We start from the raw sequence: 26,940 nt of genomic DNA, 5'->3' as shown, positions 1-26,940 counted from the left end.
AGTGGCCTCGCGAGATGCCTAGGCCGCGCCACCCAAGTGGCCTCGCGAGACGCCTAGGCCGCGCCACCCAAAGGGCCTCGCGAGATGCCTAGGCCACGCCACCCAAGTGGCCTCGCGAGACGCCTAGGCCGCGCCACCCAAGTGGCCTCGCGAGACGCCTAGGCCGCGCCACCCAAGTGGCCTCGCGAGACGCCTAGCCGCGCCTCCCAAAGGGCCTCGCGAGATGCCTAGGCCACACCTCGTCCATGGCCTCGCCCATGGCCTCGCCCACGGCCTCGCCCATGGCCCCGCCCACGGCCTCGCCCATGGCCCCGCCCACGGCCTCGCCCATGGCCCCGCCCAGGGCCTCGCCCACGGCCTCGCCCACGGCCTCGCCCACGGCCTCGCCCACGGCCTCGCACGGCCCCGCTCGGATGCCTAGGCCACGCCACCCAAGTGGCCTCGCGAGACGCCTAGGCCGCGCCACCCAAAGGGCCTCGCGAGATGCCTAGGCCACGCCACCCAAGTGGCCTCGCGAGACGCCTAGGCCGCACCACCCAAAGGGCCTCGCGAGATGCCTAGGCCACACCTCCCAAGTGGCCTCGCGAGATGCCTAGGCCGCACCTCCCAAGTGGCCTCGCGAGATGCCTAGGCCGCACCTCCTAAGTGGCCTCGCGAGATGCCTAGGCCGCACCTCCTAAGTGGCCTCGCGAGATGCCTAGGCCACACCTCGTCCATGGCCTCGCCCACGGCCTCGCCCAGGGCCTCGTCCACGGCCTCGCCCACGGCCTCGCCCACGGCCTCGCCCACGGCCTCGCCCACGGCCTCGCCCATGGCCTCGCCTCGCCCATGGCCTCGCCCACGGCCTCGCCCACGGCCTCGCCCACGGCCTCGCCCACGGCCTCGCCCACGGCCTCGCCCATGGCCTCGCCCACGGCCTCGCCCACGGCCTCGTCCACGGCCTCGCACATGGCCTCGCCCACGGCCTCGCACACGGCCTCGCCCACGGCCTCGCCCACGGCCTCGCCCACGGTTCCGTGCCCATGGCCTTGGAGGTGAGAATACTCACAAGGGGCAAGGTACATGCATGAATATGGAATGTGCCTACAAACCTAAAGAAGTCAGAGTACGGATATAGTACCCCTACCAGACAAGTAGTGGGAATGCCAGGAGTGGGTATGCAAGGATAGGAGTTATGGTCCGTACGTCTACGGCCATAGGTCAGAGCCGACACCACTACCTCCTGCGCCACTACGCCTGCCACCACGCATCAAACATGGATACAGACAAGTAGTGGAGACATCCTCCTGTCACCTGCTCATGTACGGGGTGTACGACCACAACCTCTGGAGCCACTCCCCTGACACAGTACGCATGTACCACTTGGTGCCCTGGACCACTATGTACCTAAGGCCATTAGAGCCTACTATAAAATGAACTCTAAAACCACCTGAAAGGGGGTTGAAAATTTGACTGTAGCAGAGGTTTGAGTGTGAATGAAAGACTGAATTCTCCATTACTGTTCTATCATTGTTCTTGAGTTATTGTTCAAGTTTTTACAGTTTTCCGATCAGTGATCTTGATTTGATAATTTTTCCAACTTAACTTCGTTGACGAGTTCTCACCGTCAACAGTTTGGCGCCGTCTGTGGGAACGTTAATTTCAAGCTACTGTTCCACCATTGTTTCTGGCAAGAAGAAGATGCCAAGACGCTCAAAGCGGCTGAGGGAGCCACGAGAGGTAGAGGTTCACCTGAGCGGAGCCCAACTGAAGGCCTCCAAGAAGGACGCTCCTCCACCAAGAGACGTGGAGCCCCCGGAAGACCCTGAGGTTCACGGAGGCGATAGGGTGGCCTCATCACCAGCCGTTCCACCTGGAGGAAGTCCTCCAAGAGCACCACCGGTAAACGCCGACGAGTTCCCTCCTCCAAAACCGCCGCAGGCACCGAACTCTGGCTGGCAAGACCCGGGCCCTTCTGCCCGTAGGCATGATAAGCACCCCCGGGTCCACTCCGTGAGCTCGAGTTCGAAATCCCGGTTCTACGAAGAGGAGATACGTGAGCTCCACCGTAAAAACCAAAGATTAGAAACCACCTTAGAAAACATGCAAGAGGTCCTTAATGGCCTGCTCCAGGGTAAGTCCAGCGTAACCGTGCCTAAGAGGAAGGAGAAGGGCAAGGATGGGGTGGAGACCACCGTACCGGTAGATGATGGGAGAACTCGACATTCAACCAGTAATACCCCCCGAACGAAGCAACGTGATCACCCCGAACCGCCTAAGCAGGCCCAGAAACCAGCGCCGAGGGCCAACGCTGCCCCTCGCAATGAGGACGAGGTCACCTCTAAAAAAGCCCCCTCAGACTTACGAGAGGAGCTCAATAAAAAGAGGGCGGACAAAGGCACCACACCACCTATAGCCTCGAGAGGGCAAGGGAAAGGCAGGTCTTAGCCCGTCCGCTTTGAAGGACTCTCTAAGCAAGAGGAGGCAGGACTTGGACACGGAGATGAAGAGCCTGCGAAGCAAGATCGTCACCGCATCAGGCGGCCCGATCTATGAGGAAGAATTCGACCATGAGTCGCCCTTCATGAGGGAGATTCAGGCCATCCGACTTCCTGCCAACTTTAAGGAGCCCAATATGACCCCCTACGAAGGGAGCACGGATCCAAAGTACCACCTGGATGCGTTTAATGATCTGATGAAACTGAGGGGGATCGGAAGTGGTGCCAGGTGCCATTGTTTCACTGTTACTCTGAGAGGACCCGCCTACAAATGGTTCAAAAGACTAAGGCCGGGGTCCATCAGGTCCTGGCAACAATTCTCTGATGAATTCCTCCAACAGCACCATGTCGTGCGAGACTACACGATGCCAGGTACCAGCCTGGCCAACGTGAAGCAAGGGGAGAATGAGAGCCTGAAGAGCTACATTCACCGGTTCAATATGGAGGCCGCGAAAGTGGGGAGCCTAACACGCCGAGAGTTAAAAATGGCCATTACCGCCGGAGTGCTCCCAAGAAGCAAGTTATGGGACAACATGTTGAAGAGGGAAGTGGCCGACTTAGACGACTTCTATGAGAGAGCGCAGAAGTACATCCGCGTGGAGGATGGCCATGCAAACCTTAAGGCAGGAAAGGAGGAGCCCCCCGCGAAGCCCCCAGCTAACGACGGGTCGAATGTAGCAAAGAAGAAAAGGGCATACGATGGATCAAGAGATGACCACCAGAGGAAAACCCAACATGGGAATGAGCGCAGGCAAGCGGCTTACACTTACTACACAGACCTCACAGACACCAGGGAGCACATTTACCTCACCAATGAAGATCGAGTTCCTTTCAAAAGACCCCCACCAATGAGAAAGGACCGGTCCAAGAGAGACCCTGGTAAATACTGTCAGTACCACAAGGATACCGGTCACACCACGGCAGAGTGTATCCATTTGAAGGAAGAAATTGAGGAACTCATCCGCAGGGGACATTTGGACAAGTATGTGCGCAAGGATAACCAGAGGCCAAAAGGGGGAGTGCCCCCCCGCGGGCACGTGAGATGGCCCCGGAAGTGCAGGGGGAGGTTAGGACCATCTTTGGAGGACCAGGATTCGGAGGCGATTCTAGGAATGGACGAGACAGGTATGCCAGGGAGGCCTGGCAAAGTCCACCACATTGCGTTTTAAGTTTGGAGCAACGCCCCCCGAAGAGCTTCAAGGGCGAGAATGACTCAATAACTTTCACTGAAGAAGAAGCGCAAGGGGTGCACTTTCCTCATAACGACCCCCTGGTGCTAACCGCCCAGCTAGCCAATATGAGGGTACATCGGGTCATGGTGGATAACGGGAGCTCTGTGGACATCTTGTATCGACAGGCGCTGGAAAGGATGGGTTTGAGCCTCCGTCACCTAAAGCCTTGCACCACGACCTTGTATGGGTTTACGGGAGATTCGATGCGACCCCTGGGGACGATCGAATTAACCCTCACCATGGGGGAGCAACCCAGGCAAGCCACCGTAATGGCCAACTTCGTCGTGGTAGATTGCACCTCAGCCTTCAACGTGGTGTTAGGGAGACCCTCTCTGAGAAAATTGAAGGCAATAACTTCCGTATATCACCTGGCCATGAAATTCCCCACCCCTGGGGGAGTAGCATGTGTGAGAGGGGAGCAGAAGGAAGCGAGGGAATGCTATAACATGTCCCTCCGCGCAGCCACCAAACCGTCCGTGCCAATGGCGATGGCTGTACATGAAGGAGCGACCTGCACAAGTTAGACCCACGCAAGATTGGACCCGCAGGTTACGGAGCCTCTCGAGAAGTGCAACCAGCAAGACTTCGGCTCTTAGTGCCAAAAAAACCTATGTTTAGCTCGTTCTTCGTTATTTTAGCTTAAGTAAGAATCAAAGAGACTACCCTAGGTAGCCTCCTAGTTATATGTAACCTTTTTCTTTTTTATTTACAAAGTTCTATGTAAACCGCGTGCTATAAATGAAACCGTTTGCTACTTCCCGTGTTTACTTCCTTCGCCGCACAAGCATCAGCCAAAGTGCCTGCCGAAATAAATTTCACCAAGCGCTTGGGGGGCAAGATAGGAGGCAATAACATGCAGCTAGCAAGGAGAACCTAAAAAGGGCCCTATAACGGAGGATCTTAGAAAGGACCCCTCGCCCTCCTAAAAAGGAGACTTCTAAAAAAGAGGCTCCTAAAAAAGACCCTTTAACAAGGGATCTTAAAAAGGGCCCTCAATTAGGAGTAACCTAAAAATGACCCCCTACCAGGAGGATCCTAAAAAGGGCCCTCCATCAAGAGGAAGTGGCCCGTGGAGACGAAACAAGCAACAAGCAGGAGAATCCAAAGAAGGACCCCTTGCACCAGGATCCTAAAAAGGATCCTATGCACCAGGAGGATCCTAAAAAGTGCCCTCCATCAGGAGGACCCAAGAGGAACCATGGCCCTAGAAAGGACCGTTTAATGAGAGGTCCTAGAAGGACCCCTTATATCGGGGCCCTAGGCGAAGTCCCTAAACACAGGAAACAGTAAAAAGACCTTGCAAGGCGTCCCCTGGGTTTACAAGGATTAGCTACCCTTGCGAACAGCAAGGAGGCCAAAAGGCCTTACCAAAAAAAATATACATATATATAGTGACAACACTAATAAGTCTAGAGCGGCCACCAAGCCGTCTAGCCAAAAAGGGTCCTAAAAGAGACCCTTGCAGAAATAGTACTATGCATAATGACGAGAGGTACGCTTCTTGCAAAGAAATAATAAGCGTGCGCAAGAAAAACATAAAAGGATAACTAAGACCCAAGAGGTCAAAATATCCTTATAAAACCAACCAAGAGGCACCAAAAGAGGTCCCAGTGAACCCTTTCACATGGGCTCCAAAGGACCTCCAGCTTGATAGATAAAAGAGGGGAACCAACTAAACCCTTTCACACAGGCTTAAAAAGGGCCTCAAAAGCAATAGAACAAGAAATAAACAAGCAACATATGTATTTATGCCTTAAAAGAAAAAGGGAGTTCTTGAGGCAATACAAGAGTTACCAAAAGAGAAGTAATACTAATAATGAAGTAAGGTGCAAATATTAAGCCATGCATGAAGGCCTGTTTATAAGAACCAAGATGAATAGTCTACAAGAGAACCTAAAGGTCCTCTCCTAGACTAGGGGGGCAAGTGTTGATGCTCAAAATCTCATCAAGGGAAAACACGCGGTTTACAAGGTGTGGGTGCTAAGATGTCATGGCCTCGCACGGCCTCGCTCGGATGCCTAGGCCACGCCACCCAAGTGGCCTCGCGAGACGCCTAGGCCGCGCCACCCAAAGGGCCTCGCGAGATTCCTAGGCCACGCCACCCAAGTGGACTCGTGAGACGCCTAGGCCGCGCCACCCAAAGGGCCTTGCGAGATGCCTAGGCCACACCTCCCAAGTGGCCTCGCGAGATGCCTAGGCCGCACCTCCCAAGTGGCCTCGCGAGATGCCTAGGCCACGCCACCCAAGTGGCCTCGCGAGACGCCTAGGCCGCGCCACCCAAAGGGCCTCGCGAGATGCCTAGGCCACACCTCCCAAGTGGCCTCGCGAGATGCCTAGGCCGCACCTCCCAAGTGGCCTCGCGAGATGCCTAGGCCACGCCACCCAAGTGGCCTCGCGAGACGCCTAGGCCGCGCCTCCCAAGTGGCCTCGCGAGATGCCTAGGCCACGCCACCCAAAGGGCCTCGCGAGATGCCTAGGCCACACCTCCCAAGTGACCTCGCGAGATGCCGAGGCCACGCCACCCAAGTGGCCTCGCGAGACGCCTAGGCCGCGCCACCCAAGTGGCCTCGCGAGACGCCTAGGCCGCGCCACCCAAGTGGCCTCGCGAGACGCCTAGGCCGCGCCTCCCAAAGGGCCTCGCGAGACGCCTAGGCCACGCCACCCAAGTGGCCTCGCGAGACGCCTAGGCCGCGCCACCCAAGTGGCCTTGCGAGACGCCTAGGCCGCGCCTCCCAAAGGGCCTCGCGAGATGCCTAGGCCACACCTCGTCCATGGCCTCGCCCATGGCTTCGCCCATGGCCTCGCTCACGGCCTCGCCCATGGCCTCGCCCACGGCTTCGCCCATGGCCTCGCCCATGGCCTCGCCCATGGCCTCGTCCATGGCCTCGCCCATGGCCTCGCCCACGGCCTCGCCCACGGCCTCGCCCACGGTTCCGTGCCCATGGCCTTGGAGGTGAGAATACTCACAAGGGGCAAGGTACATGCATGAATATGGAATGTGCCTACAAACCTAAAGAAGTCAGAGTACGGATATAGTACCCCTACCAGACAAGTAGTGGGAATGCCAGGAGTGGGTATGCAAGGATAGGAGTTATGGTCCGTACGTCTACGGCCATAGGTCAGAGCCGACACCACTACCTCCTGCGCCACTACGCCTGCCACCACGCATCAAACATGGATACAGACAAGTAGTGGAGACATCCTCCTGTCACCTGCTCATGTACGGGGTGTACGACCACAACCTCTGGAGCCACTCCCCTGACACAGTACGTATGTACCACTTGGTGCCCTGGACCACTATGTACCTAAGGCCATTAGAGCCTACTATAAAATGAACTCTAAAACCACCTGAAAGGGGGTTGAAAATTTGACTGTAGCAGAGGTTTGAGTGTGAATGAAAGACTGAATTCTCCATTACTGTTCTATCATTGTTCTTGAGTTATTGTTCAAGTTTTTACAGTTTTCCGATCAGTGATCTTGATTTGATAATTTTTCCAACTTAACTTCGTTGACGAGTTCTCACCGTCAATAGGGAGTAAGCCTGGTTTGGATGGGCTTGGTTTGGGAGATGTAAGTGGGCCTGGTTTGGATGAGGGTGTCACTAAATCTAGGCCTATTTTGGATGATGATAAGACTGAACATGGGCCTGTTTTGGATGAGGATGTGACCAAATCTGGGCCTGTTTTGGATGAGAAAAATGCAATTGAAAATGAACCGTCAAGTGAAGACAACAATTATGATGTAGATCCAGAGTATGCACAAAGTGAAGATGACTTAGATGTGGGGGAGGCAGCTGAAAACCACTTGAAAGGATTAGGGAAAAAGCCTATAGACATTGACATAGGAGATGTGGGTATACAAGATTCTGATAGTGACTTTGTTCCACAAGATAGTTCAAGTGAGGATGAAGATGAGAATGATGAGGAGATTGAGGGGATCCACAAACCAAACAAAATGTACAGAAAAACCAAGCTGCCTGAGCTTCCTCAGTTTAGGGCTTCAATTGACATGGAAAAACCAGTGTTCAAGCTCGGGTTATCATTTCCAAATGGGGCAGTTTTTAAGCAAGCAATTAAGGAGTATGCAATCAAAAATGGAAAGGACATTTTTTTTTTAAGAAGAATGACCCTCATAGGATTAGGGCTCAATGTAAAGGTGTTGGCTGTTCATGGGTTTGTTTTGCATCGAAGATTGATGACACCACCACATTTGTCATCAAAACTTATGATGATGAACACAAATGTGCTAGAAAGAATACAAATAGATTTGTAACTTCTACATGGTTGAGTCGGAAGTACATGAATGAGTTCAAGATGAATGACAAGTGGGGAATCTCTTCTTTCATGCACAAGGTTAGTAAGGACAATGTCATTGAGATTACACGGGACAAAGCTTATAGAGCTCGGCTGATGGCAACTAGAGCAATTGAAGGGAGCTATGAATAGCAGTATGCTTCTCTTTGGGATTATGCAGAGGAGATTAAGTGGACCAATAAGGGTTCAACTATTGAGTTTTTGACAGAAGTTGGTGAGAATGGTAAGCCACGTTTTAAGATGATGTATATTTGCTATGCTGGATTAAAAGTAGGTTTCAATGAGGGTTGTAGACCTTTAATTGGGTTGGATGGCTGCCACATTAAAGGTGTACATCCAGGACAACTTTTAACAGCAGTTGGAATAGATGGGAATAACCAAATGTATCCTATAGCATTTGCTGTTGTTGAGATAGAAAATAAGGATTCATGGAGCTGGTTTCTGGACCTATTGAAGGTGGACTTCAAAATTGAAAACTCAAACCATTGGAGCTTTATTACAGACAAGCAAAAAGGTTTAGAGCAAGCCTTGAAGGGTTTGTGGGATGAGGGTGTACCTGAGGTCGAGCACAGGCATTGTGCAAGGCATCTAGAGAAGAATTTCAACAAAGTTTTCAGGGATAAAACCTTGAAAGACCTTTTATGGAAAGCTGCAAGAGAGGTAACTATTAGGAGATTCGAAGCTGTGATGTTGGAGATCAAATCAATTGATGAGGAAGCATACAACTGGTTATTGGCTGCAGGTCCACATCACTAGAGTAGATCACACTTTAGAACTCAACCTAAGTGTGATATACTTGTAAATAACATGTGTGAGGGATTCAATGGTACAAAGTCAATATTGGCAGCCAGAGATAGACCAATATTGTCGATGTTGGAGCGTATTAGGATGTACATGATGCAAAGGCTTACTAAAAATAGGCATTCAGTTATAATGTGGGAGTCTAGCATTGCACCAAGGGTCGCAACTGTTCTTGAAAAGAACAAGGTAGAAGCTGGAAGTCACATTCCCACCAAAGGGAGTGAATTTATGTACCAGGTGATGAACATGTACGGGGGCATGTACTCTGTCGATTTGGCAAATTGGGTCTGCTCTTGTAGAAGATGGGAACTCACTGGTATTCCATGTAGCCATGTTGTTGCTGCTATTTGGCATAAAAGAGAGGATCCAGTGACATATGTCTCGAAATGGTATACCAAGGAATACTACATGAAGGCATACTCTCAGCAAATTTTTCCAATTAGGAATCAAGATGAGTGGCCTAGAAGTGGCAAGGTTGGAATGATTAAGCCAATTGGGAAGACTCAACCTGGTAGGCCTAAGAAAAGCAGAAGAGTTGAACTTGATGAGTTGGCTCCACCAATAGCCAAGAAATTGAAACGAAGATATGTGAGAATGAGATGTTCTGGCTGTGGTGCAATGGGCCACAACTTCAGAACTTGTGCTAGAAACAACCTCAATTCGGTAAGTTACTATTGTATTATTTGCATCTTGTTTGAAGGATAATGTTTGCTTGTTTTTGGATTGATAAAAAAGATTTGTTTTGGTAAGGAAAAGACAACCCCCCAGCTGATCCTATTACTTATGCTAGAAATAGCAGTCAGCCAGAAAATGTTTCAGTGAGTTCAGCAACAAATGTAAGTTCTCTACAAGGAATAATGCCACCACCTCAGGTATCTCCTAACAACTTCAAATAATGCTCACTAATTTCTGTTATATGTTTTTTATCATTTAAGCTACCTAATTTGTCTATCTTATTTTGTAGCAAGTTCCATTCAACCCACCCCGGCAAGGTAGCAACACAGTTGCAACAAGGACCAAACATATTTAGTCAAGGCGGTATCTGATTTTTTGATTGACAAGCAATGTATTGGATAAGTTTGGAGCTGAAAGTCAATTGCTATGTCTGCTTTTGTCTTTGTTTTTTTTATTAGTCCCATGCTCACTGAATACCATTTCAATGTATTTGAGCAAGGTTGTAAATTTGTTTTAGGATCACTAATGTACTTGAGAAAGGTTGTAAATCACCAATGTACTTGAGCAAGGTTGTATATCTGATTTAGGATCACGTTTTGTACACCAGATACTAGTTTACTGAATGAAAATGTTGGCTCACTTTTTATATTATTTTTCTGGTTGTATTATGCTATTGGAAACCTTTTTTCAATCAAATTTCATTACAATTAAGCAACTATATATGCTACTAGATATCTCATAATCAATAAAAATACATCACAAATATATATACTGCCAAATATATAAGATCCAATAAAATACATATACCATAAATGATGTTTTTCTTCATTTCTTCAACACAGTTACATTTTTTCAGTTAAAGCAACAACACAACAATTACATTTCACCATAATGCCAAGTACAAAACAAAAGATAAAAGTACAACAAAAATACAGAGACCAGTTTTGACATCCTCCATCAACATCAAAATTTTTCCAACTTGTTCATCTCTTTTCTCAACCAAAATCTGTTGTTGCAAAAGATTGCCTTCGATCTCCTCTACTCTTTTAAACAACCCATTATCACAATTATGTCTTTCACCACTAGGAGGGTCTATCCAATGAATAAAGCCACAACCATCTCTCTCATTTCTCTGTAAATAAAATACAGAGTTAGAGGAGTTTAAGCCAATCATAATCAAGAAAAATAATTGAAACAACAAACCTTGTATCTTGGGCAGCCATAGAATCTTCTCCCGGAATTGTATACAGTCCACGTTATGCCTAGTATGGCCTCACATCCACAACGACAAAGAGGGGGACTCCCTTGAACTTCTCCATACCTTTTTCTCCTAGAATATGCCATTTATGATGCTTGATGAACACAAGTGCAGAAGGGATAATTAAACCTAGGGTTTGAAGAGAAGAAAATCGTGAAGAAGAGGAAAAAGGAAAGAAAATAATGGTAGGCTTAGGTGTATTGATTTTACTTTCAATTTTTCAACCACTATACACGTATTATGCCACATCACTGAATAAACGGCATAACTGAACGGAATGCAACGGAATGCCCATAAATTACTAACGTTAAAAGTTCGGGGGGAATTTAAAACATCGCGAATCATTCGGGGGGCACTTTCATACAGAGGTCATAGTTCGGGGGGCAAAAATGCTATTTATTCTAATTATTATATACAGATTCAGAAAAAAAGAAAGAAAACTTATTCAATTATATGGGCATAATTATTTAAATACCAATTATATTATTTTACAAAGACGACACCCTAAATTTACTAAAATATATTTTTTTAAATATCTAACATGTGGTCGAATATGTTTAAAATTTTACTTTGCACAAGAAATTAATATGATGTTTTTACCAAGCACGTCTTGGCAAAAATATTAATTACAAATTATCGCTTGGACATTTTATTGATTATGGTGCAATTTGTGGATAGTTTTAAATGTAGAGTCCAAGAATAGCAATAGCAATAGTAATAGTTGTAGTATTTTTATGACTATGGATTTTGGTTCAAACCGCGATTTAGTTGGATACTTGTAGTAGTACTTGTAGATTTTATAAGTTTAATATATAGTTTAAGAATATTAATTATAACCTAAGGTTTTATTAATATGACTGATTATGAAAGTGATATTTATTATAATATAATGTTTAAATAAACCCAATAAGGAAATGACACTTGTCATATGTATGTTTGATGAATAATTAAGTATTTTGAGGAATAAATTTAATAAGAGTAATATTTGAATATCCTAGGGTCTGCAAGCAGCTTTGAAATCGTTAGAGGACTTAGTCAATGTTGTTTACTCAATTCAAATTAGGCTGAAAAAGTGCAATTATGTGTATAATAATTCAGCGTATGTCGATATATCGCAGCACTAGGGGCGATATATCGCCATACAGGGATACGAAAAACACGTAACTTCGCACGGTCACCTTGACGAGCCTCGGGTATATTAGCCCAGGCGATATATCGGCTCATGTGCATGATTTTTGAATGATTTTGAAACTGAGCTTAATTTATTCTTTAATCTCTTGTTAAGTCCAGAATCTTTTTTACCGAGTCTTCAGCCTCTGCTGAACGAGTATTCAAAGATTTTTCAATTAAAAAGCCATTATGTTATTCAAGCTAAATAAATATCTTTTCATTCTTGAACTCTATAAATAGGATCTAGTACCCAACCATTTATTCATTCATCAAGCTAAGTTCAGAGTCTGCAAGCTGCTAGGTTGTTTTAGAGTGATAAACACTTGGGTTGGGGTTATAAGCTTTATCCTTATAAGCTTAATAAACACTCAGGAAGTAAGATTCATAGTATATTTCGGTTCGAGGTGTAGTTTGGTTGTAGAAGCATTCAAGGTATTCCTTCTTCTAGTTCCTTTCTGTGTTATTCTTATAGTTTTTCTACTCAAAATCCTAACTTGTATTCTCTATTCTTGGTTAGGAATCTAAGATCTTGAACGTAAGATTCTTGGTAAGTATCTTTTTGATAGTATAGTTCGTTCATTCTTTTCATCCATTTTTCTTTAGTATACTCACCTTTCTATGATGGTTTTTAGGAGTGTTCCAAAGTCCCGATATTGTTCTCATATCCCGGTATATTGGTAAGGAAAATATGATAGATTTTATGTCCTTATATGTTATGTTATGTTTATGTTATGATATGTTTATTTTATGATATGTATATAGAATATGTTTTCAGTCGCTTGGGCACATGACTTCCTTAGATAAGCAAGCCCGAGAATCTATGATTGGGCATATGACTTGTTAAGATAACAAGCCCCAAGAATGGATGATTGGGGCATATGACTTGTTTAGATAAGGAAGCCCCAAGAAGTTATATTGGGCACATGACTTGCTTAGCTAGCAAGCCCCACAAATTTATTGGCATATGACTTGCTTAGTTAAACGAGCCCCAAGTAATATGATGGCCATTGTAGTAAATATGACATATGTTTATGATACGCTTATGGTATATGTGTTATGACATGTTTTTAGCATATGATATGAATTTTATGTATATGATTTATGTTGTTAGATTTTTCCTTGCTGGGCATTAGGCTCATTCCTTTATGTTTATATGTGCAAGAAATTAGCTATGGCGGCGGGAAAGGTTCTTGGCAGCTTGGGGATGTGTATTGAGGCTGGATGGAATCGATGGACTGAGAGTTCGATTATAGGGTGAAGTCTTTAAGTCTTTAAATCATATTTTCTATGTATTTTTCCGCACTTAGTTTTGTAATTGATTTATTTAGACCATGTTATGTTTTTATTTTTAAAACAATGGGATCTCATATCCTAAACACATTTTTATGTATTCAAACCTTTTTCTCTATCTAATAAAGTTATGATGTTTTCATATGTACGTTTTCTTATGATTAAGTATAGTAGTTATTAATGGTTCAAGGTCTAGAATAGTTGGGTCATTACATTAACATTCTAGTATTAAAATAAGTTCTTTAATAAATATTTAAATTACTATTTTATTATAAATTACAAAGAGAGCTTCTAGAACCTCCGCTAGGGTTTGTGGAACCATCTTTGTCAAGTGTCATTCAAGTATTTGGTATATCCTTCTTATGGTGGTTTACATTAATTATTCCTCCGCAAAGATCCTCAAGCATTAACTTCTCTCCATCTCCTAAGCATTAACTTTTATCTTTTCATTTCTTTTCCCCATTACTCTCTCTGCAGTTTCCTTTCGTGTCTCTCTTTCTCTCTCCTTATTCTTCTTGATCCTTTTCTCAGAGATTTGTTTTTCCCTTTCTCTGGTGGATTTCTCCATGATTAAGTCTAGAATTAGGATTTTAGTCTATGGATTTGCTCTTGAGTTGCAATCATTTCATTTACCTTATTTAGATGTTGGCAACAGGTATGTCTCTTTCCCTTACATTTATGCTTGGTGGTATTGTCTCAAAATCTCAATTATGCACTTGTCTGATTGTTTGCTATTTTTTGTTCTGGGTATATTACTCTATTTGGAAGGTTTATTGTTTGGGTTGACTGGCATGGATAATTCTTGAGTAATCTCACTAACACATTAACCCTTGAAGAAGAGGAAGAAATTGTGCACGCCCATGTTGACAAAAAATGGCGTCAACAGTTTGGTGCTTTCGTTGAGAGCATTAAGAAAATCTATGTATTGTTTAATCAGAAACCTCATGCATAGCTTCAATGCTCGCCACAAACAATCTAGGAACTGGTGGACGACCATTGCCACATATCCCTGAGGAACGAACTCCTTAGACTGAAAACTACCCGCGAAGGCCTGGGAAGCAACCTATGGCAAATCAGGGCCCGGATGAAGGAAGCGCATCATCCGACTCCAGGGAGCCACCTGCTCGAACTCCTAGGCCCGACGAGGATCTTTATTATAATCCCAAGAGGTACGGTCCCATTGTGGAATTGGAAAATTGCCAACTACGCCAAAAACTAGTTGAAGCCACACTACGTAACAAGGAATTGGCTAGGCAAGCCGCCGAGGCATAGGCACCTCCTCGGAGGACCAGAGGGCACCCCAGTGGGAGTACGACTGCTAGAATGGCCGAACAAAAGGCCCAGAAGACCCAGCTGAGGCCTAAGGTTAATACCATTAACGGACGCCCTGGGAGAAATACTCAAAATGTTGATGCTGGCAATCGTACGGTGGGTGTAACTATTGGAACGGGGAATAATCGAGCTCCCTCTATAGCTCGAAACAATAACCCAAGCCTGTCAGGAATAACCTGAAGCCAGTCCGAGCCAATTCTAGACCTTCCAAGCCCAACAACAGAAGGCCCCCGCCATCTCCAATAAGGCATCCTCAGTCGCCAATAAGGCACCCATCTCCAGTTCGAAAGGCACCCCAGCCAGCTCATAATGGGAACCAGACGAGGGAACGAGCGCCTCAAAGACTGTCTTGGAGTGGTAGCCGAGACATGGACCACATGGCTCGACCTGGACACGGGGGTGAGCAAGAAGTTCCCTGAGGACATAGGGCATCCCAGCCAGCAAGAAGTCACATGTCGAGGTCACAAGAGACTGGAGCGAGGGGGCCAGTAGAAGATCCACCTTGCAACCATCGAGCCACACAACCAGAGAGAAATGTTGGTTTCATGAGTGGAAGTTTGGACCTCAGTAGGTCGGTGAGTGTATATAATATTGAGCCCAGGAATAGTGGGAATTATGAGAACAACAACCCTGATCTTCGTGATCATTTGAATCAAAATTGGGGGCAGGCTAACCCTTCAAACCCGGATTTGCAGGCATATTTGAATAGCTGAAAAGAGAACATGCAGCCAGTATACGAGAATCAATATAACCATGTACTGGGGCAGGGGCTGGAGTTTTTACTAACAATAACCAGCTGCCCCAAGTGAAAGCTCAACCTCCGGTGGACTTGGTCCAGGAAAGAATTAACCAGCTCGAAAGAGCATTCCGACTCCTTCAAGATGAAAGGAATAAAGACAAGGCAGACGACTCTGATGATGAGCTCGAGCCTTTTGCTCCGCACATATCGAATACTCCATTTCCTTACAGATTTAAGATACCCCACGTGGCTCCTTTTGACGGGAACTCACACCCGTACAACCATCTGAGCACGTTGAACACAATGATGTGCTCTAGCAACGTCGGTTATGAGCTCAGGTGCATGCTATTCCAAACCACGTTAACAGGACCAGCAAAAAACTAATTCAACAAGTTTTGAAGGCATTCGATCTTGTCTTGGGAACAATTAGCTAAAGAGTTCAAGAAACAATTCAAAGCCATGGTAGGTGTCAAACCCGAAACCTCAGCCTTAACTAATGTTAGACAGCAGCTGGGAGAGTCGTTCAAGAGCTACCTGGCAAGGTTTAACATAGAGGTGGCACGGGCCCATAATTTCGATGACAGTGATCATCTTATGGCAGTTCGAGCTGGGATATTACCAAGAAGTCCCCTTTGGGATGTATGCAAAGGAAACCTATAAGTATAATAACTGAGTTCAATAAAAGGGCTCGGAGATTCGTCAATGTAGAAAAGGCGAGGTCAGCATTAAAACTGACCCTTCAGCCTGTTATAACTACAACGATGAATGTCAACTCAGCCTCGACCTCGGCTACCCCCTCAACGTTGCAGCCCTCAGGAGACAACCCTTCAAAGAGAAAGAAAAATGAAGGGAACAACTCGAAGGTGGACGAGGGGAAGAAGAAAAAAGGGGATAAATATTTCTCCATTTACATGGTTTATATCGAGCTTATGGAAACTCAGGAAAACATATTAATCGCAAATGAAAATCAGGTTCCATTTAGACGACCTGACCCGATGCGAAATAAAAAATAAAAAGAGACACCAGGAAGTACTGCAGATTCCATAGAGCCATTGGGCATACCACCGATGAGTGCATAAAATTGAAGGACGTGATCGAAAGTCTGATCTCGAGAGAATATTTTGGGCAATATGTAAGAAACAGAAATTCGGCCCAAGCATCAATTGGACAGAGGGCAGCTCCTGCACAACCTGTCCAGCAGAACGCGACCACGCAAGCGAGGGAGGATGACTGACCTCCCCCAATAGATGGGGAGGATGTGGTAACCATTTTCAAAGGACCACACCTCGCTGGGTTGGGTAGAAATTCCCAGAAAAGAGATGTCAACGAGCTCAAGACGAGAGACAGATCTCCCTATGAACCTAAACCACAAGCTCCAAAACACCAAAGGGTTAAAACTCAACCCATCACTTTCACAGAAGAGGATGCATCGCACGTCTAGTTTCCCCACAATGACCCTCTGGTCATCACACTTCAACTCGCCAATAAAAGGTTGCGCTGGGTCCTTATTGATAACGAGAGTTCGGTCAACATCCTGTATAAGGCCACTTTAGAAAAGATAGGACTCACGATTCGAGACCTGAAAGCCTATGCAACAATGTTGTATGGATTCTCAAGAGAAGGGACAGCCAGTACGAGTTCCATCAAACTCCCAGTAACCTTGGGAGACTATCTAGTCTCGGTAACCAAGATCATGAAGTTTATAGTGGTGGAAACCCCATCGGCCTAAAATGTACTACTCGAGAGACCAGCCCTGATTGGACTGGGGGTAGTATCATCTGTCAGGTACTTGGCCATCAAGTTCCCGACTTCTAGTGGCATTGGGACACTGAAGAGAGACCAGCTGGGCGCTCAGGAATGTTATAACATTTCCATGAGAGGGAAGGTCCAAACAAGTTCCCAGGCACTTGTTATTATCCAGGCAATAAGTGGGTCTGTCTTCAAAATCGAAGAAGAAATTGACCCTAGAGTAGAAGAGGATAGGGCCGATCTCGGACCAATAGAAGATGTAATGCCCTACTACCCAGAGACAGTTACACTGTGTATTTTAAATAGTGTTAAACTCGCTAAATGAGTCACTTGGCCATAATCGTGTAACTAAACGTGATTAATGGTTTAGGGTTAAAAATTTTGGTCAAAGGTACAAACGTTTATTGTATACATGGGATCCCAAAATATATTTAAAATGTTAATTACAATAAAAGAGTTACAACCTACTAACCTAAGCGACAAAATAGGGTTTGACCCTAGTTCATCTTTAAACCCTTGGCCGTGGTGGTCGAGCAGCCGCATATGTACACATCGTCACCTAAGCTCCCCAACTCAAGGATGATCCAACTTTCTTTTCCCTTTTCCTGCACCACATAGAACCCATGAGCCGAGGCTTATCAAGAAAACTTAAACATGCTCATAAGCAATTAATAACATGTTACCAAATCATAATAAGCATGCCTAGCAGTGATAACCCTACTCATGCATGCATACAGGTACAAATAAATGATTATTGACTCATTCTGGGGCTTGCAACCCTAATTAAATGACCATAGAGCCAACTCGGGGTCCTCTGCCCTGAATAGATGACCATAGAGTCAACATGGGGTCCTTTGCCCTGTCCTTTGTATAACAAGCTTTGGAGCTGATCTAGCGTACTCGTTGCAAAGTTTTCTCCGACCAATAGATCGGTCAAGCGTATGATGCGCTCCTGGTTAGGCTAAAGCATATGGACCAGCGCTCCGCGCTATTGCAATGCTTAACTGATAATTCAATGCCTTATGGCCAGCACTTAGTGTGCTAATGTCATCCTTGACTAATAAGTCAATGCTTTACGACCAACACTCCCCGTGCTAATGTCGTTCTTGACTAATAAGTCAATGCTTTACGACCAGCACTCACCGTGCTAATGTCGTCCTTGAATAATAAGTCAATGCGGATATGGGACTAATAAGCCTGGGTCCCTTAGCCCTATCCTATGTACAAGCGTACCTAGCGCTAACCAACATTCCACGTGCTAATGCCGTCCTTGACTAATAAGTCAATGCTTTACGACCAGCACTCAATGTGCTAAGCCCATCCTTGACTAATAAGTCAATGCTAGAGCCCAGCCCTAGGAAATGGGACTAAGAAATCACCCTGGGGCCCATTGCCCTATCCTCTATATAACCAGCTTTTGAGCTGATCTAGCGTACCTGGCGCTGATTTTTTCTCGACCAATAGGTCGGTAAAGCGTATGATGCGCTCCTAGTTAAGCATAACCATAACGACCAGCACTCAGCGCACTTTTACCGTCCTTGACTAATAAGTCAAGCCTTTCTCAATAAGATAATGCAAACATGCATATATCTTATGTCAAATATCAAGATACAAAGCATTCAACATGCTTAATCAATAATCATAATCATGCACATACTCAGGTGTTCAGGCCCTATTCATGTTCCTGTTCAACAATTCGGAATCACAAGCATAATAATAATCATGCACATTTACAGAGACTCAAGCTTTAATCAATTCTATATTCAACATTTAGGCCATGCCATAATCACATGTATCACATATTGGATGCAGTTTTCTTACCTTTGGTCCAAGCACAGGTTACTAATAGACGATCCTAATTCTGAATCCCTAGCGATAACCTAGTCACAACCATAAATAAAATCCCATAAAAAACGAGTAAACACAGGCTTTCAGACTGATTCCTAGCCTCCGGGACGTCGAATCCTACCAAATCGGGTAGTAGGATCAATCTCGAACCCTTAGGTTTAAGTTCCCATGACTAAAAACCCATTTTGGCCATTTCTGCCCTTTTGGGCCACGACCCCAAAAACCTGAGTCGCGGCCTGCTCAAGAACAGGGACTAACCCCTTCTCTGTCTGCGTCGTGGGCCACGACCTGCCAAAAAGGGGCTGCTACCCAAGGTGCCCCCAACATCCAAAACCACTTTTTTTTTAAGCCTGGGTCGCGGCACACAATAAAAGGGTCGCGACCCAACCACGAACACAACCCAAAAACTCTGATTTTCCCACTTTAAATACTTCCAAAAACTTATCCAAACATACCCAAATCCTAAAAACAAAGTTCCCAATCATCTCAATGGCAAAAAATCTTCAAAACCCAAGCTTTAAATCATTCAAAAAATCTTCAAAACGTAAAATCCAAATTCAAAACTTAAGAAATTTCAAGAAACAGAAACTCAGAAATTCAAAGCTTAAATTACCTCTGATTATGTCGTTTCTCGCTAAATCATCTGGCTAATAAGCTTCTAATCTTTCCTAGAATTGTTATGACTCGATCCTTGCTTGAATTCGAGTCCTAAAAGTTGAGTTTCCTTAAAAAATGCGTCGAATGGTAAAAATGGATAACGAGAGAGAGAGAACGTACTGAATGCTCTTTTTTTTTTTATTTCTGACAGGTTACTTCGAGCTTAAGTAACCTCAAGCTAATCCAAATGCTCGAGGTCTCAAATACGCCCCTAAGGGTAAAATAGTCAAAATTCCTAGAATTTCCTCTTGATCTCACTAACTCCCAATATATCATTAAGTAATCATTCCCATTACCCAATAACATGGTAATATATTAAATACCCAATATACCCCTTGACTTACACTGAGTCAAGTATGGGTCCTGTTTTGACTTTCCCACTAGCTTGCTCCCTAGGATCGTCTCTTGCCATGTAACCTAAATATATCCAAATAATAATGTGGTCCCACACATATATCACATATACACCAAATATACTCATAACGGGTCAAATTACTAAAATTTCCCTTTTAATCAGAAATGGGCCCACATGCATATTTAATACACCAAACACATGCATATCAAGTCATATTATAATATAACTTGCATAATCACATATTAATACACATATATATCACATAATCACATAATTTCCATAAATTTCCATCATGGCCCCCTAATCAAGCCCCTAAGCCTTATTAGGTAATTTGGGACATTACAAAAGAGCTAGAAGAAGTAGAATTCGATGTAAAGGATACCACTAAGGTGGTAAAAATAGGGAAGAACCACCCTGACGACGCGAGATAGCAACTAATTCGCTTCGTGAGGGAAAATCAAGATTTTTTTACATGGTCGAACTCGGATATGGTGGGAATTAGCCCAAATATTATAAGCCATGCACTCAACATAGAAAAAAGCTTCCCTTCAAAGCAACAAAAAAGAAGGCTCCTGGATGATGACAGGAAGAAAGCCCTGAAAGAAGAGGTCGAAAGACTGAAGGTGTATTGGTTTATTTGAGATGCTTTCTACCCTGATTGGATTGCCAATCCCGTGTTAGTTTCGAAGCTCAATGGCAAGTGGCGAACTTGCATTGATTATTTAGACCTCAATAAGGCATGTCCAAAGGATTGCTTTCCCTTGCCTTGAATCGATCAGCTCGTAGATGCCACTACATGTCACGACATCATGTCATTCATGGATGCATACTCTGGATATAACCATATATCCATGCATGCACCTGACCAAGAAAATACGAGTTTCATGACCGATAAAGGTTTGTATTGCTACAATGTAATGCCTTTCGGGCTCAAGAACGCAGGAGCCACATACCAAAGATTGGTGAATAGGATGTTTACTGAACAAATAGGGAATAACATGGAGGTTTATGTGGACGATATGCTAGTCAAATCCAAGCATAACTATAACCATGTGGACGACCTCGATGAATGCTTTGATGTGCTCCGAAAGTACAACATGAGACTGAACCTGCATAAATGCTCATTCGGAGTATCCTAGGGAAAGTTTCTCGGATTCATAGTGAATGCTCGGGGCATGGAGGCAAATCCCGATAAGATTAAGGCGTTAATCGATATGCCCTCATCTCGAAAGCATAAAGATGTCTAGAGCCTAACTAGACAAATGGCGGCCTTAAGTAGGTTCATCTCAAAATCTACAAACCGGTGCCTCCCATTCTTTAACGTTTTGAGAGGGGGCAAGAAAATTGAATGGTCGGACGAGTGTGAACTCGCGTTTTAAAATCTTAAGAAGCACCTTGCCAAGCCACCAATCTTATCCAAGCCAATCATGGGGGAAGTATTGTACTTATACCTTGCCACAACCAAACATGCCATCAGCGCAGTACTTGTTCGAGAGGATAAGAAAGTGCAAAAACTTGTTTACTATGTTAGTAAAAGGTTACTGAGGGCAGAGTTGAGATATCCGTTAATGGAAAAGCTGGCTTTGTGCCTGATACATGCATCTCGAAAGCTTTGACCCTATTTCCAAGCGCATCCTATACATGTATTAACTGATCAGCCATTAAGGCAAGTATTATACAAGCCTAAGGCCTCCAAGAGATTATTAAAAATGAGTTGTCGAACTCGAGCAATTCGAGATCACCTATCATCCAAGAACGACGATCAAAGGGGAAGCCATATTAGATTTCATTTTTGAATGTATGGGAATCACCAACAAGGAAGTCATAACCCCAACCCACGAGCTATGGAGACTTTACGTCGATGGATCTTCTAATGAGAACGGTCGGGGCAGGAATCATTTTGATCACTCCGACGGGAAATCGTTTTCATTCAGTTTTACGATTTGTCTTTAAAGAGTCAAATAACGAGGTTGAGTATGAAGCATTATTGGCAGGTCTCTGGATAGCTTCCGAGCTCAAGGCAAAGGCCATTCACTACTATAGTGATTCCCAATTAGTCGTTAATTAGGTCCTTGGTGAATATCAGGAATGACATCCTATTTGGAGAAAGCTAAGGCGTCGTTCGAGGAATTTGAATTCTATTCCATAAAACAAGTTCCACAGGAGCAAAGCTCAAATGCGGACGCACTGGCTAGGCTCGCCTCGACAAAAGAGGTTGACACACTCAACGTGGTCCTGGTTGAGTTCTTACCGGTCCCAAGTATAACCGAGCCCGAGGAAGAAGTTGTCAACATGATTGACTCACAACCTACCTGGATGACCCCCATAATTGACTACCTCGAAACCGAAAGTCTTCCAGCAGACCAGAATAAGACCATGAAACTTATGTACAGAATACCAAGATACACCATCTTAGAAGGAAGGTTGTACAAAAGAGGGTATTCCATGCCACTACTAAGGTGTGTAACTCCGCCCGAGACAAAGAATATTTTAGAAGAAATCCATGAAGGATTTTGTGGAGATCACACTAGGGGGCATAGCCTGTCGAAAAAGGTGATTAGGCAAGGATACTTCTAGCCTACAATTAAAGCAGACTCGTTCTAATATGTTAAGCGTTGTGACAAATGTCAACAGTTTGCTTTGATACCGCGAGCTCCACCCACAGAGCTTACCATGATGAGCTCTCCGTGGCCATTCACGGTATAGGGAATCGACCTCATAAGTTCCTTGCTAACCAGAAAAGGAGGAGTAAAATATGTTGTAGTCGCAGTTGATTATTTCACAAAGTGGAACGGAGTTGAACCTCTAGCTACTATCACCTCAAAAAAAGTTATGGATTTCGTAGTGAAGAATATAATCTGTAGGTACGAGATGCCCAGAAAGATCGTATCAGATAACAGGACCCAATTCGACAGCGACCTATTCACATATTTTTGTGAAAAGAATGGGATAATTAAAAGTTTTTCCTCTGTGTCCCATCCACAGGCAAATGGCCAAGTCAAAGCAGTGAATAAAACTCTAAAGAGTTCTATCAAGAGAATGCTGGAAGAAGCTAAAGGAAGATGGCCAGAGGAACTACCATAAGTCCTATGGGTGTACAGAACGACAGCACGGATCTCAACGGGACATACCCCGTTCTCCTTGTCTTATGGTTGCGAGGCTATGTTACCTAATGAGGTCAAAATCTCAACCATAAGACGCGAGGCATACAACCAAACCTCGAACCAATACCTGCTCGAAGAAAGCTTAGACCTAATTGAAGAAAGACGAGATGAAGCCCAAATAAGAAATGTTGCATACCAACAGAGGGCTACCAGATATTTCAACAAGAGGGTTTGAGACAGGAAATTTAGATTGGGAGAGTTGGTGCTCAGACTCGTGTTTTTGGCCACACGTCACCCATCTGCAAGGGTGCTTGACCCTAATTGGGAAGGGCCTTACCAAATCGAGTCCATCATTTGACCTGGTGTTTATAAACTAGCGATATTGAATGGATATTTGGTCGCGCGAGCTTGAAATGGTGAACATCTATGACCTTATTATCAGTAATGTAGGAACGATGTTTATTCATTTTAATCCAGCTTGTATTTAATTTTTTCTTTTCATCAATAAAACACTGAATTTTATTCAAATTTTGTATTTTTATTGTTATACTTTTTGCAAGCTCTCAAAATTCAATAACCTAAGATCACAATCATAGGATATTAAGGAAGCATAAGTGGTATACAACCATACCATGAACTCGAAAAAACATAACATCAATAAAAATAAACTCTAATAGTAGTGTATGGATTATTAACCAAACACGGATTAAATGAGTCTGGAACAAACTAGCAAACCCTAATCAACATGATCAAAAGTTGGAATTCTAGATAAACCAACAAAAATCATGAGTCAAGACGACTGGAAATTTTTGTAAATAAGTTTCAATCTTACAACCTTGAGACCATATTTGAGGATGAGGAAAAGTTACTATGGAAAAGCAAAATATAACTAGACTAACGAGGTTACATGCCACTAAGTACTTTTTTTAAAAAAAAAGTGTGTGGTAAAAGTAATATTCGACCTTGATAATAACGAAGTCGAAAAAGGGCAATCGAATGAACCATGTATGAATACGTCGAAGTTTGAGCTTAAGCCCAACAAATATTTGTATAGATAAACAAATATAGCACTTCATGGACAATGTGTAAATATTCAGAGCAAGAAATGTAAGCACGAGATAAAGGAAAAAGCATCCAAGGTAGACAATATGCGTAAATGTTTTGAGTAACTTAGCCCGGTCTGTATCCCAATCCTTCTTGGCCTTGAACTCCTCGAGCATGCGCTTCTTCTCATCCTTGAGGATCTCGAAGGCGGAATTCTTTTCCTTTTTCAGGCGTTCAGTGTCGGCCTTGGTAGCATTCGTCTCCGCCTTTAAGTGATCGATCTTGGCCCTAGCAGCGTCGAAATTTTCCATCTTGGTGTCTTGCTTTGCCTTTAGGTTGTTGACATTAGCCTCAGAGGAGGCGAGTTTGGCCTGGATAACTTTGAGGGCATCCTCGGACTTAGCTTGGGCCTCTTTAACCTCTTGAAGTGATGCCTCAGCTCAGGCTCATGCCTCCTTAGATTTTCCCTGGGCTCCATTGGCCTCCTTCAAATCATCCTCAGCACGGATTCGAGCCTGGTTTGTGTCATAAACTAGTGTCTCAGCCACCACCATTTTCGAGGAGAAGAGAGAGCTTTGGCGTAGGATACCAAGAAGGGTCTGAAACACAAGGTTTTACAATAGTTAGAAAATTAACAGGCAACCAAGAAAGTAAGTCAAATGAAACAAACTTACCGAAACCTCAAGCTCCATAGTCTGGTCAATGAGGCTTGTGGGGTTTCCCCCCCTCAAAAATCACCATACATTGGCGTCGAGGTTGCTACAAGATTGGCCTGCCCGAGAGAATAGGTCTGAGCATAGATCGGCCCCTAGGGTCTCTGCCACGTTTGCCAGAGGATATTCCCACACGTGGGATGAGGCCACAAACTGTCGGACCACGGTCGGGGTGCCCACAGGCTTCGGAACCAAAGGGTCCACAACCTTTTTACCTTTATCCCCAGCAGGTACTAGAGGAGGAGGAGGTGGAGTCTTTTTTCTTTGAGGAGATGACATAGTGGTCGGGGGCTCGTTCGTGGTGGCTTTCGAGGTCATGGGAGTGGTGTCCTCAATCATGCTTGTAGCATCGGGAGTTTGTACCTTGGGCTCATTAGAGATGACCTTCGAGGTCGCCAGGAGAGGGTCCTCAACCATCTTCGCAGCCTTCAGTGGAGGACTGCCCTTCTTTGAGGTGGCACATCCCCGCTTGCTACCTCTAGCCTTAGGAGGCCGCCCTAGAATGTTGTCCAAGTCGGAATCCATCTCACTTGAAAAGAACAAAGGAGAACAGTTAAGCCGAGAAAAGAAAAATTATACACATGTTAAAAATGTCTAAGTATCAGGAACCTAACTGGAGGACTCATTTGAGCTCGAAATCGGGGACCAAGCAATTCCCCTATATTCTGACGAGGCCACTGGAGTCCCCTCCCTAAAAGTAGGGGACATCCTCGAAAGGTCCCTATAGTCATTTGTACCATAATACATAGCTACCCAATCCCAATCTCGTTTAAACTATACATTGTTTGGTATTGTCCTAACCAACTATCAAACCTATGGACTTTAAGGTCTACCCTCGACCAGGCCAGGAAGTTATTCCTGGGGTCTTAAAAAAGAACCATTACATTGGATTCATATTTAAGAAGAGAGGGAGACCACATAAATGGGTAGAGCACAACTTTACCTCCTCCTAACGAGATCGCTGAGGCCTCATCTTGTGCCTCATTACCCGTACCCGAGGATTTGATTAGGCGAGATTTAGGGATACATGAGCTCGGGCCCATGTGTTTGCCTCTCACAGGTAGCTTAGTAGTGGTGGAACACCTTCCTAATCCAGGACTGTTACACTGTGTACTTAAAATTGTGTCAGATCTGCTAATCAAGACATTTGGCTTAAAACGTGTAACTAAGGTTAGTGACAAGGGTTAAGGTTAAAAATTTTGGTCAAGAACCATTGACTTTTATTTCAAAAGTGTTACATAACATGGGATCCCAAAATATTACAATTCAACGGTTAAAAAGAGTAAACACATAACAAAAGTTACATTAGCCGACCTAAGCGGCAATACAGGGTTGTAACCTTAGTTCCTCTGAGATAACCCCGGCCATGATGGTCGAGTAGCCGCATATGTACACACCGCCATCGAAGCTCTCCAACTCATGGCTGGTCAAGCTTTCTCTTTTTCCTTACCTGCACCACAAAGCACCCGTGAGCCGAGGCTCAACAAGAAAAAAAAAACGTATAACAACAAGAATATAACTTTAGATAACCATTCAACAATAGTCAACAACATTAATTCATATCCAATGTCATTTAGTTCAAACACATGATCATTGGATCGACCTGGGTCGTTGCCCTATTTAGTTGGCTTTTAAGCCAACTCTCGGGCCTATGCCTTAGCTATGTGACCATAGAATCACCTGGGGCCTCGACCTTAGCTCTGTCTCACTAGCCATAGAGCTAGCCCAACCCCCATGGTTCATCTTCAACCTTAGAGTCGATCAACGTAATAGTATGTTGCTGATTTAGGCCAATGCCTTGCAACCAGCGCACAGTGCGCTATTGTCGTCCTTGACTCATAAGTCAAGCCATGATCCAGGATTACATACCTTACTTATAAGAAACAGACGTGGATAGGCACATCCCAACAAATTAAGCACATATTCATGCTAGTCATATAATCCCATTGGATAACTATTTTCATAATACTAAGCATATTCATATAATGAGGCCACATGCCCTAACCATAGAATTCATGTAACGGATATAAGCACTTAGACATCTAACAACAAGCATTTAAAACAATAACCTAACATAATCAATCTTGGGGCCCAAGCCCTAATCATATTAATATACAACAGATGAGCCAAGACCTAATTACATACAACACGTCTGGGTACAGTTTTCTTACCTTAGGTCCAAG

General features: G+C 44.6%; 2 protein-coding genes across 2 annotated transcripts; one reads left to right on the top strand and one right to left on the bottom strand.

Annotated features, from left to right (window-relative positions):
• Positions 1-8,829: 8,829 nt before the first annotated feature.
• On the top strand, positions 8,830-9,853 carry LOC133791949 (uncharacterized). Its single transcript, XM_062229857.1, has 3 exons — positions 8,830-9,436; positions 9,574-9,695; positions 9,788-9,853. The coding sequence occupies exons 1-3, from the start codon at positions 8,830-8,832 to the stop codon at positions 9,851-9,853; spliced, it is 795 nt and encodes a 264-aa protein (XP_062085841.1).
• Positions 9,854-10,381: 528 nt separating this feature from the next.
• LOC133791948 (uncharacterized) lies at positions 10,382-10,842 on the bottom strand. The gene is made up of 2 exons (XM_062229856.1): positions 10,702-10,842; positions 10,382-10,630 (listed from the first exon to the last, which is right to left on the bottom strand). The coding sequence occupies exons 1-2, from the start codon at positions 10,840-10,842 to the stop codon at positions 10,382-10,384; spliced, it is 390 nt and encodes a 129-aa protein (XP_062085840.1).
• Positions 10,843-26,940: the final 16,098 nt, after the last annotated feature.

The sequence above is a fragment of the Humulus lupulus genome, chromosome 7, assembly GCF_963169125.1.
Source record: "Humulus lupulus chromosome 7, drHumLupu1.1, whole genome shotgun sequence".
NCBI lineage: Eukaryota > Viridiplantae > Streptophyta > Magnoliopsida > Rosales > Cannabaceae > Humulus > Humulus lupulus.
The sequence above is the reverse complement of the archived record's forward strand: the minus strand, read 5'-3'. Positions and strand labels throughout refer to the sequence as shown.

Coding starts and splice junctions, on each gene's coding strand:
- LOC133791949 (XM_062229857.1), top strand. CDS start 8,830: ATGTGTGAGGGATTCAATGGTACAAAGTCAATATTGGCAGCCAGAGAT. Junction 9,437..9,573: donor AATGAGATGTTCTGGCTGTG/GTGCAATGGGCC, acceptor TGTTTTGGTAAG/GAAAAGACAACCCCCCAGCT. Junction 9,696..9,787: donor GAATAATGCCACCACCTCAG/GTATCTCCTAAC, acceptor CTTATTTTGTAG/CAAGTTCCATTCAACCCACC.
- LOC133791948 (XM_062229856.1), bottom strand. CDS start 10,842: ATGGCATATTCTAGGAGAAAAAGGTATGGAGAAGTTCAAGGGAGTCCC. Junction 10,631..10,701: donor ATGGCTGCCCAAGATACAAG/GTTTGTTGTTTC, acceptor TTTTATTTACAG/AGAAATGAGAGAGATGGTTG.